We start from the raw sequence: 18,501 nt of genomic DNA on the forward strand, positions 1-18,501 counted from the left end.
CTTCCATCCTTATATCAACCAAAGCACTTTAATGTCTGTTTTATATATTGGGGTTCTTTATAAGATTTTGCTTGAAGGAAAGGTTCTTCAGACCAAGAAAGAAAAGGAAAAAAAGTTTAAATACCAATGACTTTCTCCAGTCTCTTTACTGAAAAGAATTAGAACGTGAGTCTCAGAGAAGTTAACTCCAAGGTAACAGTATTTGTTAGTAATAGAACTGACATGAGAATTCAGGGTTTTGATTCCTTGTCCACCTTATCTTCATGATATATAATGCTGTGATGTCTTATATTTTCATAATATATATAGTTTTCCCAAGTTCATTCACATTTGGAATCACCTAAAGTTACATAAGTCATAGATACTATGAAATTACTATTCATCGAATAACTATTTACTAGATTTCAATTAAGTTTACAGTTTATTTAATGTAAAAGGTGCTTTAAAATGCACATCCCTTACCAATGTAATTTAAATCATAATTAGCCTCAGTTCAGTTAATCTTTACAAAGATGGTTTGGAATGGTTGGGATCAGTTTTAAGTTGAACTCCTGGATTTATTGACTAGGAAAGAATACTAATAACTGTTTCAGGAAAGTGATTTTATAATACCTCAAATTTTTAAATTCAATTGGTTCATATAACATTGTCTTAGAATGACTAAACAGGTTAAATGTTTTAACATTGAAGTGTTAAATAGAGAAATCAAAGTCACCTGGAAAAAAGGAAAGATGTTTAATTGAAAATATGTAAACCAAATTTCCAAATGTCTTTCATTAATAGGAGTAATTAACTGTTTGAACTCAGTTATTATCATTGTGTCGATTTAAATGACTGTACTTTTCCTTTACAGATTTGGATAAGTGAAGACAGTAATAACATTGAAGCATCGAACCAGTGGAAAGAGACAGTTATAAATCCAGAAAAGGTTGTTATCAAGTGGCACAAATTAAATCCATCTTGAAGACTTTACACGTGAATTTGGTGAAGAACTTGACATTCTTTTAGAAGACCTATGATTTCAATTTGCTACTAATGAGAGGAGACACTATATTTGTCAATTTATTTGGAGACCATAATTATATATAGTGGATCTGATAGAAAACTAAACTTGATGAAAAACGTAATGAATTTTATCAGATATCCAAAGTGAAGAAAATGTTTTAAAACTGTGCCAAAACAGACAGTAAAATAAGAGGCTAGTATTATTACGGCAACTAAATAAATTACAAAGTCTCTGAGAATATCAACCATAGATGGTTCTTTCTTTATTATATTTTTGCTTTTGTCTTTTAAACTTAACCTAGATATTCAAATCCTAGTATATCAAATCTCTGTTAGTGCGATTAAAAGTGTTGAAGACTTTACCACTATTTCAATGCTAGACGTTATTGATTAGATCTTGGTTCCATTGTTTACCTCTTGTAATATGTTTTCTCTCAGCAAAAATGAACCATTTCAATTATTTTCTGTATTTGGGGAAAGTTTGGACCCTGTGTTTATAACTTCTTACCCATAGGGCATCAAGTATATTGCCATTTTGTAGGTTATATATCACCAAGAAACTCCAAGAAACTTTAGAAATAAAAAACTACATTTGGCAGAAATAAAGGAAAACATTAGAAGTTTGAAGTTTAATTGAAAACCTGGAATATACATATTTTGCTGTTTTGTTCCCTCAAATATTTTACTCTTTGTTTTATTCGGGGTTGAAATAAGAGTATTGTCCATATTGTCCATCCTAATTAGTAGAATTAAATGAGCTTAAATAACAAATTCAATATTTTATGATAATCACTGCCTTGTTTTTAGTTTTTAAATTTTATTCTATAATCCATAATGTTTTAATATTTTCCCACATTTTTTCACAACCATACCTGATAACACTGTGTAACAAGTATTTTCTATTGTAGCTCTTTGTTCAGGTACTTATTAGAACTCAGTATATGGAGATAATTTCCAGCTTAGTTGGCCATAAGAGCTGTGGCCAAAAAGAACAGCTTTTTGGAGAAACAAATGGCCCTATCCCTGATCTTGGAAAATTTGACTTTATTTTTGCTAGTAAGTAGACAGCATGCTGTGTGTTCTCGGTCTTCCATTTTTCTTGCTTTCCTACTTTGTCTCACACATGCCAAGAGATAGATAGTGAGATTTTAGGCCAGAAATATATAACTTGCCATAATCTAAGCATGCTCTCTTCATTTCAGTTCTTATGTTCTGTATATCTCATTAAAATTTCCCCAAATAAACATTTAATTCTCCTTTTCCTGGGTACCATTTCCTCAAGCTACAGAATATACATATTTTACATCCCCTTTGCTTCTATTGCCTAGATCAGGAGTCCTCAAACTTTTTAAACAGGGGGCCAGTTCACTGTCCCTCAGACCTTTGGAGAATGCACACTGTGGGCCCGGGATGAGTTGGCTGCTAAGCAGGACAGGCAGCGGTGGCAAAAACACCCAGTGGGCTGGATAAATGTCCTAGGCGGGCAGCATATGGCCCGTGGGCCGTAGTTTGAGGACGTCTGGCCTAGATTGTATATCAGTGGAGTTGACAAGTGCTTCTGCCACTGAACATTTTAAAGTATTTTTGTTTTAGATTTGTTAAAAGTGGCATATTGGCCAGGCACAGTGGCTCATGCCCGTAATCCTAGCGCTCTGGGAGGCCAAGGTGGGAGGATTGCTTGAATTTAGGAGTTTGTGACCAGCCTGGGCAAGAGCGAGACCCTGTCTATACCAAAAATAGAAAAAAATTAGCTGGGCTTGGTGGTGCACACCAGTAGTCCCAGCTACTTGGGGGGCTGAGGCAGGAGAATCTCTTAAGCCTAGGAATTTGAGGTTACAGTAAGCTATGATGACACCGCTATAGTCTATCCTGGTGATAGAGAGACTGTCTCAAAAAAAAAAAAAAAAAAAAGGGGGCATATTGTTCAGTACTCACATGGACTTCTAAGAGAAATCACCTTATGTGGTAATGTTTTGAATCTTTGAAACAAATGCAGCTATTTTTTTAGTTGTTTGGCTTTTATAAAAAATAGATTTTATTTTTTAGAGCAGTTTTAGGTTCACAACAAAATTGAGAAGGTACAGAAACTTTCTATGTACTACCCTCCTCCCAACACATGCACAGCCTCCTACATTATCAACATTCTGCACTAGAGTGGTACATTTACTACAATCGATGAACCTATGTTGACACATCATTATCACACAAAATTCATAGTTTACATTAGAGTTCCCTCTTGGTGTTATGCATCCTGTAGGTTTTGGCAAATGTATAATGATATGTAACCACCATCGTTATATAGTATAGAGTAGTTTCACTGACCTAAAAGTCCTGCAAATGCAACTACTTTAATATAGATACCAAAGAGGCTGGGTGCAGTGGCTCACGCCTATAATCCTAGCACTCTGGGAGGCTGAGGCGGGAGGATTGCTTGAGGTCAGGAGTTCGAAACCAGCCTGAGCAAGAGCAAGACCCGTCTCTACTATAAATAGAAATAAATTGGCCAACTAATATATATAGAAAAAATTAGCTGGGCATGGTGTGGCGCATGCCTATAGTCCCAGCTACTTGGAAGGCAGCAGGATGGCTTGAGCCCAGGAGTTTGAGGTTGCTGTGTGCTAGGCTGACGCCACAGCACTCAGTCTAGCCTGGGCAACAAAGCGAGACTCTCTCAAAAAATAAATAAATAAGTAAGTAAATATAGATACCAAAGAAATAAAGGTATTTACTGGTTTTTGGATAATAAATAACAAGCTTTTTAAAAAAACTAGAATTTTATTTCAGCAGTTTTCTGTGTTCTATTAATGCTTTCAATTCCTAAATTTAATGTATATAGTCATGTATTTAACTCAATTTTTAATTATTTAATTTTAAATATTCTTACAATATGTATATAATGTGTAGTTTGAGGGAAAGCTATGACTTCTTGGTTTCTTAGAATCCTAGGTAAATAAAATAACAGAAAGAAAATCTTTTCATTTAAGAGACCTTTCAGGTAGAGAAGTATTGATACAACTAAGATTCCCGAATGTTTTAATTCCATGGTCCCTAACACCCAGGCCATGGACAGGTACCAGTCCATGGACCACAAAGCAGGAGGTGAGTGAAGCTTCATCTGTTTTTACAGCTGCTCCCCATTGCTGGAATTGCCACTTAAGCTCCACCTCCTGTCAGATCAGCAGCAGCATTAGATTCTCATAAGGAGCTTGAACACCCCTGTAAACTGCATGCCATGGATCTAGGTTGCATGCTCCTTATGGGAATCTAATGCTTGATGATCTGAGGTGGAGCTGAGGCTGATGCTAGCACTGAGGAGCAGCTGCAAATACAGAATATTGTTAGCAGAGAAGTTTGACTGCACAACAAATGTAATGTGCTTGAATCATCACAAAACCACCATCATCTCCCACTCCCAACCCCCACCCCCTGTCCATGAAAAAATTGTCTTCCAGAACTGGTCTCTGGTGCCAAAAAGGTTGGGGAACCACTGTTTTAATTAGTGTTTACTTAAGCTTTTTCAAGTGAAGAGGTAATGAACACAGCTGATATGCTGGTTGTTTCCTTGAAGCTTTATGTGGAAATATAAATAGATATACACTCTTATGTTAATAGGTACTCACATTGTGAGAAAAACATTAGGAGCTGGTAATAAAAAATGAGATACTATGCCAAAATAATTTCTTTTTATATTTGCTTAGGCATTTCTTGACCTTTACTCACTTATAACAAGGAGAACAGAGCCAAAATGATACTGGGTGACCAGAGGAAACCATGGAAAGGTTCACATTAATAGCTGATAGTTTGCACAGTGCTAATCTCTAACAGTGCATTTCTTTGTAAGCTTTCAGATGAACACAATTAAATAGCTACAGCCCATGTCAAACTATAACAACACTCTGGCTTTTATTTTGTTTTGCATGACTTTTTAAAGCAGAACTGCTAGAGAAATGACCACTGAAGTATATCAGTTCCAGCTCTTATCAGACTGTTAAGAAGGAATGAGTGGGATTTTGAACATCTGTTATGTGATTATAGTCTGAAAATAACCTGAACTGAAATTCTGTTTGAATATAGTTATGTGAATTTCTCTGATACTAATGTACTGAACAGCCAGGTGGAAAATGTATTTCCCAGCAAAAATTTCCATTGTTTGTTTAATCAAGTCTTTGCTTATTTATGAAGTATTTCAGAAATTTGCAATAAATTTCAACTTTTAATATAATGGCAGTAATAGATATTTCAAAAATATATTTCCTTTCCATGTATGGTTGAGTATACTAATGAAAGTACCAGATAAAATTTCTGTGTCTACAGTAGTTTTGAGGACACTTTCTAATGTTCTCTTGAAGCATAAGCTGTCTTTTTTATTCAAAATTAAATTTCAGATGTTTGCAGTTTGGGCTGAAACATTGAGTTGAAAGAAAGTGGGCACATATGAAGTACGGTGTCCATTTTGAAATTTAGACTTAAGATTTAAAAAGATATTAAAAGAGTTAATGTAGCCCTTCCAAAATTGGATTTTATTTTGTGGGTAACACATTTTCTGAAGATGAATGCTGGCTACATTTTTAGTAATTTCCTAGGGTAAATTTTTTTTTTAAACTTCATTACTTTTTGGTTTTAAATTTTGTCATCTGTAGAAAATATCTCTAAAAACAATGATTGCAATCAATGATTATATTAAACCATAGGACTCTCATAATGACAACAGATCTCTGGAAAGAAAGTTCTATATGTCTTTTCAGATGGTTAAAAGCTATCTGATTCCAAGCTGAATTAAATCACTGAATGAGATGCATCATTAAAATAATATTGATGTTTATTTGGTATTGATTTTCATATCCTCGTATTGTGGGATTTGTTTCTGCGTCACCATTCTTTAGTTTCTGAGGCAGGAGGTTGATTAAAATAATTGTTCTTCATAGTAGGATTAAATTTGTTTTAGCAGAAATAAACTGGTTAGCAGTGCTCTAAATTGTCTTTTAGTTTAATTTCTGGGTCTTTCATCTTTCTTGATTAATGTATGGATTCTTGATCCTGAAAGAAGTAAATTTTTAAATAAGCCAATTTATATGATATATTTAATAAATGAAAAAAGATATAGTACTTCATGTAAAGAACTGTGTTAGGTACTTTTAGGGATGCAATGGATAATCCATCATTGTTTACATTGAGATGTTATATTTTAGTAGGGAAATAAAATAATATAAAGCAGGGTTGTAGTAAAAACAGGATTTGAGGTATGGACAAATTGAAGCCCAAATAAAGAAAGGATTAAATGAAACTGAAGGAATTAAGAAAGCTTTGATAGATCTTTGACTTGAAAAGCACAAAATCAAGCAGATCGGTAGCACTATTATTCATGATCACTGATTCTGCCTACCTAGCAAACTTACTTAATTTGTTTTTCCATCTGACTCACTGTGAAAATACTTCCTTCCGCTCTCTTCTAAGCTTTAACCCACTTGCTCCTTTCTTTGCTCTCAGTAGATTTTATTTCATGAATCACAAAGAAAATAATGTTAGGTGTTCCTTCAACTTCCTACCACCATATCCACAAACTTGTTTTACCCACATCCATCCTCTTCTCCATTATGTTAGAAAGCCAGTCCTTCCTTGTGAATTTGGAATCCATCCTCTTTTTCTTTTTGTTCTTTCTTTCTTTTTTTCTTTCTTTTTCTTTCTTTGTTTCTTTATCAGAGTCTCGCTCTATTGCACAGGCTATATTGCCTGTGCTCTGTTGCACAGTGGCATCATCATAGCTCACAGCAACCCCAAACTCCTGAGCTCAAGCCATCCTCCCACCTTGGCCTGTAAGAGTGCTAAGCTTGAGCCACCAGGCCTGGCTCCTCTCTGCTTTTTATGGGATTCATTTTATTTATTTTGCCCATTCTTTCCTATTCCTTGAGCTTTTCCTACTGTACAGGATTCTTTGTTTCATCATTCATCCTCCTTGGGGCACGGCTGTCTCAAAATTGGTTGGTGATGTGTTTCATGGAAAGAATTCCACAAACATAATTTTGAAGGTTAGGTTTTTAATTAATATATTGATGAAGGAACCTGTGGAAACTGCAATGGGCCGAAGGTTTATGTGCCCCCAAAATTTGTATGTTGAAATCTTAACCCCCAAAGTGATGACATTAGGAGGCAGGGACTTTGAGAAATGATTTGGTCATTAAGGCATTAGTCATTAGGGCATCAAGGGATCAGTTCCCTTATAAAAATGACCCCTAAGAGATCCCTTGCCCCTTCCATCAGGTGAGGTTACAGTGAGAAGATGGCTGTAGATGAGGAAAAGGGCCCTCACCCAAAACCAAATCTGCTGGCACCTGGATATTGAACTTCCCAGCTTCCAGAACTATGAGGAATAAATGTTTGTTTTTTATAAGCTACCCAGTTTATGACATTTTGTTATATCAGTCTAAGAAACACTACCTAAAGCAGGAGACAATGCATCATGCTCCCATAGAGGTATGTCTTTCCAGGTACCCAAAGTTTCCCCTGGGTCATATTACCATGGGTGAGTCTGTGTTTAGCCAATGAAGATTCCCCTTGGCACCAGAAGCTCTTTTTTCATTCTTTATTATTTTTTATTCTATTTTTATTCCTTTTTATTCTTTCCTCACTTTCCTCCTTCCACCTAATTATTCCCAAGCATAACTTTAATGTCTGCTTGCTCTACAGGCATTAGTAATTGGTAGAAAACAATCCCACCAAATTCCCGAGTAATTATGAGTTTAAGTGTGCCCAGCCTATATCACAACTTGGAACTCATCCTCTCTTATCTCCCATAGTCAGTCAAACACCCTATTCAGAATATGTATCCTAAATAGATGTAGTAGAATCCACCCACTTGTTCATCTCTACTGTAACTTCTCATGCCAAAGACAGTCTCATTTCCCACCTGTAGTACCAGACTCTCCCCATAATTGGTCTTTCTGCTTCCTTGTTCCCTTCTTGTCCATTCTCCACCCAGCAGCCAGAGTGATATTTTTACAATATGATTGTCATACCTTAGTTCCCATTGCTGTTGGTGTGAAGTCCAAAATCCATAACACAGTCTACAAGGCCCTTGATGAGGAGGAAAAACTTTTCCTCTACTGTCTTATGTTCAATAAATCGGGGCCTGTGAATTAAAATAACAAATGATAGATTAACAGGAGAAAAGGCACACAATTTTAAATATTTACATGCAGGAGAGTTCACAGAAGAGTGAAACTCAGAGGTTATTAGACTCTGGGGTTTATTTACCTTTTTAGTAAAAGGAGATTTGGGCTACAAGGAATGATAAATTGTGGGGAAGTGAGTAGGAAATATATGGGAGAACTAATAGAAGATAAAGGTTATTTTAGGTCCGTTTATGCAAATTCATCTCTATTGCAGCTGTCCTCTGGTGATAAGAGTCACTGCTCTTCCTGGTCTGGAGGTTGGAGAGAAAACCTCTCAAAGAGCAATTTATGCCCTGCGTTTAGGCAGCTAAAGGAATGGCAAAAAGCTCTTTCTACATCTATTGATTCTCAATTGCCTTCAGTTTAAAATAACCCTTATGCCAAAATGGCATATTTTGAGGAGGCATATCTTGATCCCCTTTAGCCTATTGTGTTGTGAGGAATAATTGTCACTTAAAATGGTTTTGTTTTGATGATCAGTCAGATGCAGACATGGAAAAACACTATGGAGAGGAATGTGAAAATGAAAGAGATTTTTTATGTTCACAGGTCCTAGAAGAGAGAGGCATAGCATGCCACGCAGGGGGCCACATGGAAGGAATGCCCAGGGAGTGGGCTCAACTAAGAAGAGGGAGAGAGGATGAGGGGGGAAACCTGTGGGCAAGTGCCTTCATTGGGGTTAGGGTGGAGTACACAAGTAAATGACATGAAGGGATTTCATTGGAGTGTTTGAATATCACTAGGTCACAGTCGTGATGGCAAAAAGGGAACCTGTGGCAGGAACCAGCCTTATCATACTGGTGCACCTGGTTGCCTGGGCAGGGTGTTTATAGCTTGTTCATGGTAACGTGAAGGCATCAGATACATAAGAAGTGTTACAAATTTACAATACTCCTGCATAATCTGAGCTTTGCCTTTTACTTCAGCCTCATTTGATCGGTTGTCTTTAGTCTGAAGTGATTTGTTTTCAGTTCTTAGAAGACAATACACACCTAGCTTCCTCAGGATCTTCACATATGTGGTTTTATCTACATGGAATAGTTTCCCTCTTTCCTCTTCCCTTTGTTAAATCTTAGTCTTAGGTGCTAGCTTAAATGTCAGTTCCTCAGAAAAGTCTTCTTTGACTTTTCAAGCAATATTAGATACTATTTTCATATACTTTATGATTTTCCTTTATAGCTTTTTTCACAATTACGGTTAAATAGTTAACTTGCATAATTTTTGTTTAATGTCTTCTGCACTGCAATTTCCATGAAAGCAGGGTCTTGTTTATTGCTGCATTTCTGAACCTAGCACAGTACCTGGCCTGTATGAGGTACATAGTCAATATTTGTTCATTCATTCATTTAACTGATAGGCAGTGTTTTGGGTGTTAGGGATATAACAGTAAACAAACAGAAAAAAATGAGTGAACACATAGAGTCAGGTTTCATGGCTCAATAAAGTGATCATTAAAGGCCAATAATACCTCCTTCCTGAGAGAGGTAATGCTATATTATTATATATTATTACCATATTTACGTTTAAAATCCATTGATGCATTTCTTAAGCATGGAGAAGAGAAATATGATAGCCTTAAATCTCTTTTACTCATATTATCAAGGCTTAGAAAAAAATAATTTCTGAAATTCTTAAGTGTTTATAATACATAATTGCTAAATTTAGTGGATTGCTGAGATAGTCATCAGACTTTACCTTATCATTATATGTTAGCAGCTTAATATGTATTATTACCAAGCACAAAAATTGCATTAATTTATTTAAAACATTTATTTTTTGCAGGGAATGAGTTAAATTTGATTTCTATATAAAGTAGGAAGGATACTTAGATCATGTCCAGCTTTGAAATTTTCCTATAGCGTATAAATAGCTATTAGAATTTAAGAGACCTAAATAAACAAGTATTGTAGTTACTATTTACTGGTATAAACAGGATTCATAAGACTTCTGTGTGAAAGAAGATTAGTATAAGTTTGGTTGGATGATACTTCTACTCCTGGAAGAATAGAATGAGAATTTTAGAGACCTTTCCTGATATAATTTGAGAAAGGGATTCAGGGAAGAGGTTGTAAGAGAAGCAATTCTAACCCCATATACATTTCATTACTAAGGACAATTTCCTCTTCCTCTCCTTATCTAGGAGGGACAGATAATAAGTCTGGAGATAAGGAAGCTGGAGAGGATTACTGAATAATGTTTTCTTAACTCATAGTGAAAAAAGAACCATGGGAAGAACAGATTGACAGAGGCCTTTAAGAGAAAGGAAAGTTTATGGAGAACAGTTGAGGATGGAACAATAAGAAAGGTAAGGGTGCAGTTGTACAGTGAACCTGTATGCTTTCTAGTTACTGTATACTTTTTACCTAAGACACTTTGTCATATTTCAGATTTCCTTCAAAGGAATGTAAAAATTCTTATATTGTCCTTCCCTCTCCTCCTTTCCCCCATCCTTCCTGCCCTCCTCCTCCCTTTCTCTTTCCTCTTCCTTCTATTTGCTAAAATTCCTGCTCAATTTTTGCATTTCTAATTGACATCTGAAAACTAGTTTGGTCTAGGATAATAAAATTGTTGGTTCTTGTGCCCCGAAAAACCTTAACAGTCCTGTAGTATAAATGCCTAGCTAACTAGAACGTAGAGATATTTATTTAACAGATATTTGTTGGGTAGCTACTTTGTGCTACTCATTTCAGCACTAAACAAGATGGACCTAATAAATCTGCCCCCACAGAGCTTATATTTTAGTGAATATATCAGAATATAGAGAATATTTCCAAGTAAAATTTGATGGGTTTCATGCAATGAATAAGCAACTAGAAGATCAGAAAATCTGTTCCTGGTCTTTCCTTCTGTAGGACTGTTTTATATGTTAATCCTCATCATTTAATCTTCTATTTTACTTCAAATGCTTGTGTTAATAATGTATTAAGGGGTAATCTAGATTTTTTTAATAATGTATTTAACAATATTTTCCTTGAGCTAAAACATTAAATATGTATTAATATTTTATGTATTCAATCAAATGATAATTTGATTGAAAAGAATCACCTCAGAATTTTCAACCTAGGGATTTATTGTGATGGTTTTAAGAACAGATCACTTATAAATCAGTTTTTATCTGGGTTAATTTGTGTGTTTGGGTTTTTCTGGCTTTAAAAGATGGTAAAGATGAGGTTGATTTTTTAAATGTTATTTTGTTTTTATTGACTGTGAACAAAAAAGGACAATGGATGTCTTGTGTATTATTGGAGATTATTTTTAGAGTATTTGGGAAGGCCAAAGAGAGAAAATATTCAATTTTCTACATTGATTTCCTTCCCTGTGCATGTGTGTTCATATTTATACTCCCCAGTGTAGTCCCGTATGTTAATCTTTTTCTGTCTTTTAAGGCGGAAGTGAAAGGAAGGAAAGGTAAAAGGGATCAGAAGTATTTTCTTGTAGTGTTAAAAAACTAGATTGTTCATTAACTAAATAGTTTCTTCTCTAGTATACGAAGTCTTTTCTGAAATCAGGTTATTTCCTTTTTTCTTAGTCACATGTTAATCTTTTTCTGTCTTTTAAGGCGGAAGTGAAAGGAAGGAAAGGTAAAAGGGATCAGAAGCATTTTCTTATAGTGTTAAAAAACTAGATTATTCATTAAATACAGTTTCTTCTCTAGTATACTGAAGTCTTTTCTGAAAACACGTTATTTCCTTCTTTCTTTAAAGGCATTTTGATTTTTTGAAGCATGTGGGCAAGGTAAAAGGAAGGGTGAAAAGTAAACCAACAAGATTTGAAGCATCTACTCTTCAAGATGCCTAAAAATACTAAACTTTTACAGGGAAATGGTGGCATCAAAGGTCAAGAAAATTACAATAGGTGGTAGAATTTGGCTTATGATAATGTGTATGTGTGCACTTGCTTGTGTGGGTACATACACAGCACATGTGCCCTTTATCTTGTAGAATTAGAAAAATGACATCTGTTTTCTTGAAAGTGAGAGAAATAAATGATTAACAGGGTTGGAAGGGTGACCGAAACATTATGACAGATTTGATCACAGTCAAATTTGTTTCTTTTCCTAGTCCAGAAAAAACTAAGCTTGAGAAATAACAAAGGGGAAAAATTTTCCCTTTTCTAGTCCATAAGAAAGTAAGTTTTAGAAACAACAAAACAGTAAAATGTTTGGAAGGATGCCATTGGTGTTTTTGGCTTAGATTATATATGGTTCTACAGGATAAGGTCTGCTCATTGTGTCTAGCATTCTACCTCTTCCCCATAGATATAAATAATAAATGTTCTAGGAGTTTCTATTTCTACTTCCTTCTTGAAATCTGAGAATGTTTGAGGAATTTTTTTAAAACCTATGGTTTTGCCTGGGTATATGAAACAAAATAGTTCTTGACCTTTTTTCTTCCCCAACTTATCTGAGGCGTATAAGACACTTCCATCACTAATAGTCACAGTAGCAGTAATTTGCACCCAGGTTGTGAATCTTGAAAAAAGCCCCCTAGATGATTTTGTTATATCCCTTATAGAACTATTAGGTAGGAGGTAGACTACAGTGAAATTTATACACATACCTAGGCTATGTAATTTTATCTTTAAGCAGTGCACACATTAAAATGTTATTTATTCTTTTGAATTTCTTGCTCACTTTTTCCTTATTTATATTATTGCTTAGATATTTTCCGTGTTCAGGAGTGAAGAAAATGAACTAGGTATATTTATTTTATTCTTAAAAGCAGGATATTGGAAGATGTTAATCTTTTAATCTTTGGACCACAGTTGGAAAACATTAATTTAATCAAACTAGTCCTTTGTAAAGCAGAAATAATGATTCTATTCAGGCCCCTGTGTGATTGTTGTTGCTTGCCATAAGACAGTAGAGAAATGATAAACTTGGTTGTTCTTTGAGAAGGGAGGTGGAAATAACTTGGGGAGACCAAGACTACTCAGGATGGCTCCATCTGAGTGAAGTCATTGAGTGCAGGGTCTGGGCCTACAGTTTTGCAAGTCTTGAATTTTAATTTCCTCAGAATGTTAATAAATTACAGGAATTGGTTCAGCTAATAAAACTTTCCAAAATCTGATGTGCAAACTATACCAGTTTACTAATTTATAAAGGGAAGATAGTCCATTCCAATGACAGAAATATTTATGTCTGCTTTCACAACACCTCTGTTTTGTGTCAGGGCATGCATGAAATTGAAATTTAGAAGCCAGCCAATTGTTTGGGGAGCATGAGATCAAAACAGAGGGAAGTGGACTGTAGACAGAGGTATTATCCAGGCTGTCGTATGGCCATTGTAACATCCTGCCCCAAGCAGGAGTCTGCTGAAGATCCTTACTGTCAGATGCCCAAATTTACTGTCTTTCTCCTGGAAAGTACAAGACTCATACTGTTTATTCTGTTTCTTTGGCCTTCCCTTTTGCTATATTTCATTTTAACCATCCCCACCTGTTTACAGAATCTTTGGCCAGGCAAGTTACCCTTTAACTGATGAGATTTCAGCTTACTAAATTATAATCCAATTTTATGATTCTCCCAGACATTATACCCAGGTCATCCTAAGTACAGTTTTAAGAAGTCTCTCCATTCTTTGATAATAAATAAATGTATGTCTAAAGTCTCTAGGTTTCTAATTTTTGATCTAGCAATAGCATTTGACACAATTTATTCCTTTGTTAATACTTTTTTTTACTTCTAAGAAACTTTTGGGGGGTTGATTTCCTTTATTACTGCATTAGCTGGGATGGAAAATACGACGTCATTCAAAGGGTTTTATATTGTGGTTGGTTGGTAAGCTTCATACCACAAGGAAGGTAAGGGAAAATTATTAATATAGAATCCCTCTCTGGCTTGTTAAAGAATATCTCAGGTCATCATCATAGTTGTGTGAACCTGCATCCCAAGAATATGTCAGTTTGGAATTTGGATGACTAGAGTTGAGAGTTTCCAAATAGTGATCTGTTTTCTAGAGACACAGGGAAATTGTTGTTATAAAATACCTGTTTCTGTCTTTGTGTGTTCCTCATACACTCTAGTAAGTTTTCCATTTTTATTGCAGGGTCACTTGAAAGTGTTGTAAGTATATTTTTGATACAAGCTGACATCTTAATGTATTTATCTGAAAGTGACAATGTTTGATCATTTTTCCAGCTGAGGAAGAAAATGATAAGAAACAGATTTTTCATTCCAAGTGTGGTATACGGCTGTTTTGAAAGAAATGTAGTTTCATATCAGCATTATGTTTTAAGGATTTACTGATATTCTTTATACTATTACAATATTTTCTGCAAGTTTCAGAAGTAGTTTCTTCATTATGAGATTCATAATGTTACCTAAAATTTAAAGATTCTTTCAGTGCTGTCTTTTCCTGTTTTGTGGGGCTGATGGTGCTAAAAAGTTCTAAAAGTAACTCATCATCTTTATTTTTAATGAAAGTGGCAGAATGATTGTCATCAATTCAGCATATTACAGCAGTATTTGCTAGAGAAAGTTAAAAGTTCTTAGAGCTAAAGCTGCTGAGGAATTTACTTAATCTGAGATTAACCTTTCTACTTTCTGTCTCTAGGATATGGTCACAATGACAGAAACCATTAATAATGAGGTTTTTTTGGGGGATATGAGAGGTTACCATTGTGTTCTTATAAAAAAACAACTGGAGTTTACATTTATGGAAAAGGCTATATATGTTAACATCCCAAATAATTTTGTCATAGAGGTTGAAATAATAAGGAAACCAGTATAGACAAAGTTCAAGTTTCCAGGCAAAAAATAAGAGCAAAATAACATTTCTTATCACCAAGTCAACTGGTCATGAGTAAAATCATGTCCATTTGGAGATGTTAATTTGATGTCTATACCCAAAGAAAATAATAAACACACGAGAAATGATAAGTGACTTAAAATTAATCCAGCCTAGATATAGCTTTCAAATCAACCAATGTATATTGGGTGCTGTTATATAGAGAGTCCAGAGAAGACTGTATTTTTATATTTTTTTATTTTATAATTAATTCTATGATTCAGTTGATATCCATTATCAACCTTACTATCATAGCAAGCTGTGCCAGTCATTGAAAATGTTTAGTATTTCATTTATTTAGCATGTATGTATGTATTGTCTCACATATATGTCTATGAGAAAGTGGTGGGAAAAACTTTCAGCTGATTTTTGTGGAACTGAATGACTATTAGTGGTTGGGAATCTTCCAAATTCAATCTTACTCAAGTAGCAACAGTTAACGTTAACCTAGAGAGATTAATTACCTGCCAGAAATCTTTTGAAATAGTCTATCCTGAGAAAAAGAGAAGTAATTTGATGACATGTAAAGTCATGTTCTTTGGGAATTCTTATTTCTTCTCCTTTTCTCAGTATACAGAATAAAAGACAGATTCTGATAAAATCTCACTATCTGGTATCATTAGCTTTGGGTCTTGGAATTTATATGTGGGTGCCTCAGATGCATTCTTGCCTTTTGGGGCTATGCTTATATTGTTTCCATTGCCTAAAATACTTTTGTCAATGCTTTCCTCTTTTTTCCCCCTCTTCCTCTTCCACTTCACCTACCTAATTTCTATATATTGTAAGAGTCTCTCTGCTTGCAATCACTTCCTCCAGGAAACCTCTGTATTAATGTTCTGTAGACAGAACCAATAGGAGAGACATACAGAAACACAGATATGTGTATATATGTATATATATGTGTGTGTATATATATTTTTTCAACATGTATTTATATATGGCCTAATATGCATGTCTGTGATAAAGTGGTAGGGAAAATATATATTTATCTTCTATTTGTTCTCTATCTCTGTCTCTCTCTCTCTCTCTCTCTCTCTCTCTCACTCTGCTCTGACCAGTTCATAACACTTGAAACAAGTTATGATTGCCAAAAATATCTCCAAACATTGCAAAATATTCTCTAGGGGACAGAACTGCCCTCATTTGAGAAACACTGCTCTAACACATTGTAAGATGTTAGAAAAAAGACCTTAGTGATTATCTGATTTTTCTCATTTTCTACATGGCCATGATTTACTTAAGGTCTCATGGCTTCTTAATGACAGAGGTGAGACTGGAACTTGGGTTTTGTAACTTTCTAGTTAGTTTTTTTCCTACCACACCATGCTTTCTTGGTTTGAGTTTAAGATAACCTGAGTCCCTACTTATGGGCTGCTTGTCCAGCTACATGAGTTCTGTTATAGCACAGGCAATCATTCAGTAACCTACTCCATGCTATGTACATAAAGTCTGTAGTTCTCCTTAAGTATCCACTTATACATGTTGTTTTCAGTTATTTTCCCCAGAAGCAACCCTGAGGTGAAGATTTATATAAAAGTGGTTTATTAGAAAATTTTCTCAGGAAAAATTGGTAGGGGAATGGGGAAGTGGATGGAAAAGAGAAGGAAACCAAACAAGGGTACAATGTTAGGGGAGCTCTGGAGATAGTATATATCATATCTCAGAACTATCCAGACCAGGTACAAGAGAAAAACTGGACTAGTTATACTCCCTTGCCTATCAATCATTGTTTAACATAGAGTTTCTTAACCTCGATACTATTGACATTTTGGAGCTAGTTCTTTGACCTTTGAGAGAGAAAGATTTGTTATAAGGAATTGGCACATGTGATTATGGTGATTGGAAAGTGCAAAAATCTGCAGTGTGGGCTGGCAGGCCCAAAACCCAGGAGAGCTGATGGTAGTTTCCGTCTGAAGGAAGTCTGCTGGAGAATTCCCTCTTGCTCAGGAAGGGTAGTCTTTTCATTCTGGTCAGGCCTTCCTGGATGAAGTGTACCCACCTTATGAAGGACAATCTTCTTTACCCAAAGTTCATCAATTTAATGTTAATCTCATCTAAAACACCCTCCAAGTTGACACATAAAATTAACCACACACCTTTCCTTATCTTACCTAAGGTTGAGTTAAGGGCTCTGGATGCCTGAATTAATATTGTCACTTTTGCTTTTAAAGGAACATTAGAAATATCTTACTTTATAAAATTAGGAAATCATGGTGTTTCTGGTTTGCAGTTATACTGAGTATTCTAGATGTGATCTGACCAGTTCATAGCACTTGCAATAAAAGTATTCCCTTCTGTAGACTGGCTGCTATATATATCTAATAACATCACCCACGTTTTCATTCAGTTTACCCCTAGCCTTATTATCCTTTGAACTTTACAATTTAACTAATAAGTCTTTTTCTCCACATGAACTATTAGGCCAATTTTCTTTCTCCTCTTCCAGTCCAGTTTTTCAGTAGTTGATGGCATTTAACATAAAGTGTAGATTTTTATATTCTAATTCCTATTATAAAATATTATTAGTTATTTATCCCATATTACTGATTTTAGAACCTTAAAGCCAAAATGGACATTTTATAAAAAAAAAAAAAACTAGGTCTAAAATAAATGACTTGTATAGGTTTATCAGTTAATTAATGACAGAGCTGAGTGAAGGATTCATGTTTCCTGATGTCTAGTTTAGGTCAGTGATCTTTGACTCTATGGACATCAAGTACCTGATATATCTAGAGGTAATGTGTTAAATGCAATATTGTGGTTAAAATCATTTTAGAATGTATGACAACTTTATAATATGTCACTACCCATTTCAGTTGGAGAAGAGGAAATATAGAAATATCAAATGCTATCCAGGTGATAGGCATATTGTTTTATATAATTCAAAATTTAATAATTATTTTGTTGTTTGCCACAGTTATTGATAAAATTGTTAAAGAAGCCAATGTAAAAATGTTGCTCTACTGCTTGCTGCTAGAATCTATTCCTTAATAAGTATATTTTGGATATCATTTGTTTAACAATTTTTTTAACTAATTGGAAATCCACTTGAGTTACATTCATTGCCTATCTCTTCTTTTGGAGTAATGAAATAAGGTTATTGTGATATCACTAGAAAGGAATCATATCTTACTAAAAGACCTTGTAAACTTTTGTTGTCTTAAACCAAATAAAGATTAACATGTCAAATTATGGGAAAAACTGTAAATCTTGTTTTTACGCTTATTATTTTATTTATTTTTATTTCAGCATATTATGGGGGTACAAATGTTTAGGTTACGTATGTTGCCTTGTCCCCCACCCCCAGTCAGAGCTTCAAGCATGTCCATCCCCTAGATGGTGCGCATCACACTCATGAATGTATATACCCATCCCTTCCTTCCCCCTCCCATCTGCCTGACCCCCGATAAATGTTATTCCTATTTGTTAGGCTTATTGTTTTTTAAATACCATAAGTAGCAGGAAAATGGCCTTCATTTATATTGGTACCTTCATTTGGCCCCTGTCCCCCACTTCAAGAATAAATATCTTTTACTTAA

At 34.9% G+C, this 18,501-nt stretch overlaps 1 protein-coding gene across 3 annotated transcripts in view; it reads left to right on the forward strand.

The window, feature by feature from the left end:
* The window catches only part of TC2N (tandem C2 domains, nuclear), a 58,883-nt gene extending 40,720 nt beyond the window's left edge, over positions 1–18,163 (forward strand). For all 3 annotated transcript variants that reach the window (XM_012773919.3, XM_012773918.3, XM_012773922.3), the window contains one exon: positions 854–18,163. In XM_012773919.3, coding sequence (XP_012629373.3) covers positions 854–964 — 111 coding nt within the window. In that variant the 3' untranslated portion in view covers positions 965–18,163. The remainder of the gene's footprint in view (positions 1–853) is intronic.
* Positions 18,164–18,501: the final 338 nt, after the last annotated feature.

The sequence above is a fragment of the Microcebus murinus genome, chromosome 6 (genome assembly GCF_040939455.1).
Source record: "Microcebus murinus isolate Inina chromosome 6, M.murinus_Inina_mat1.0, whole genome shotgun sequence".
In the NCBI taxonomy this organism is placed as follows: domain Eukaryota; kingdom Metazoa; phylum Chordata; class Mammalia; order Primates; family Cheirogaleidae; genus Microcebus; species Microcebus murinus.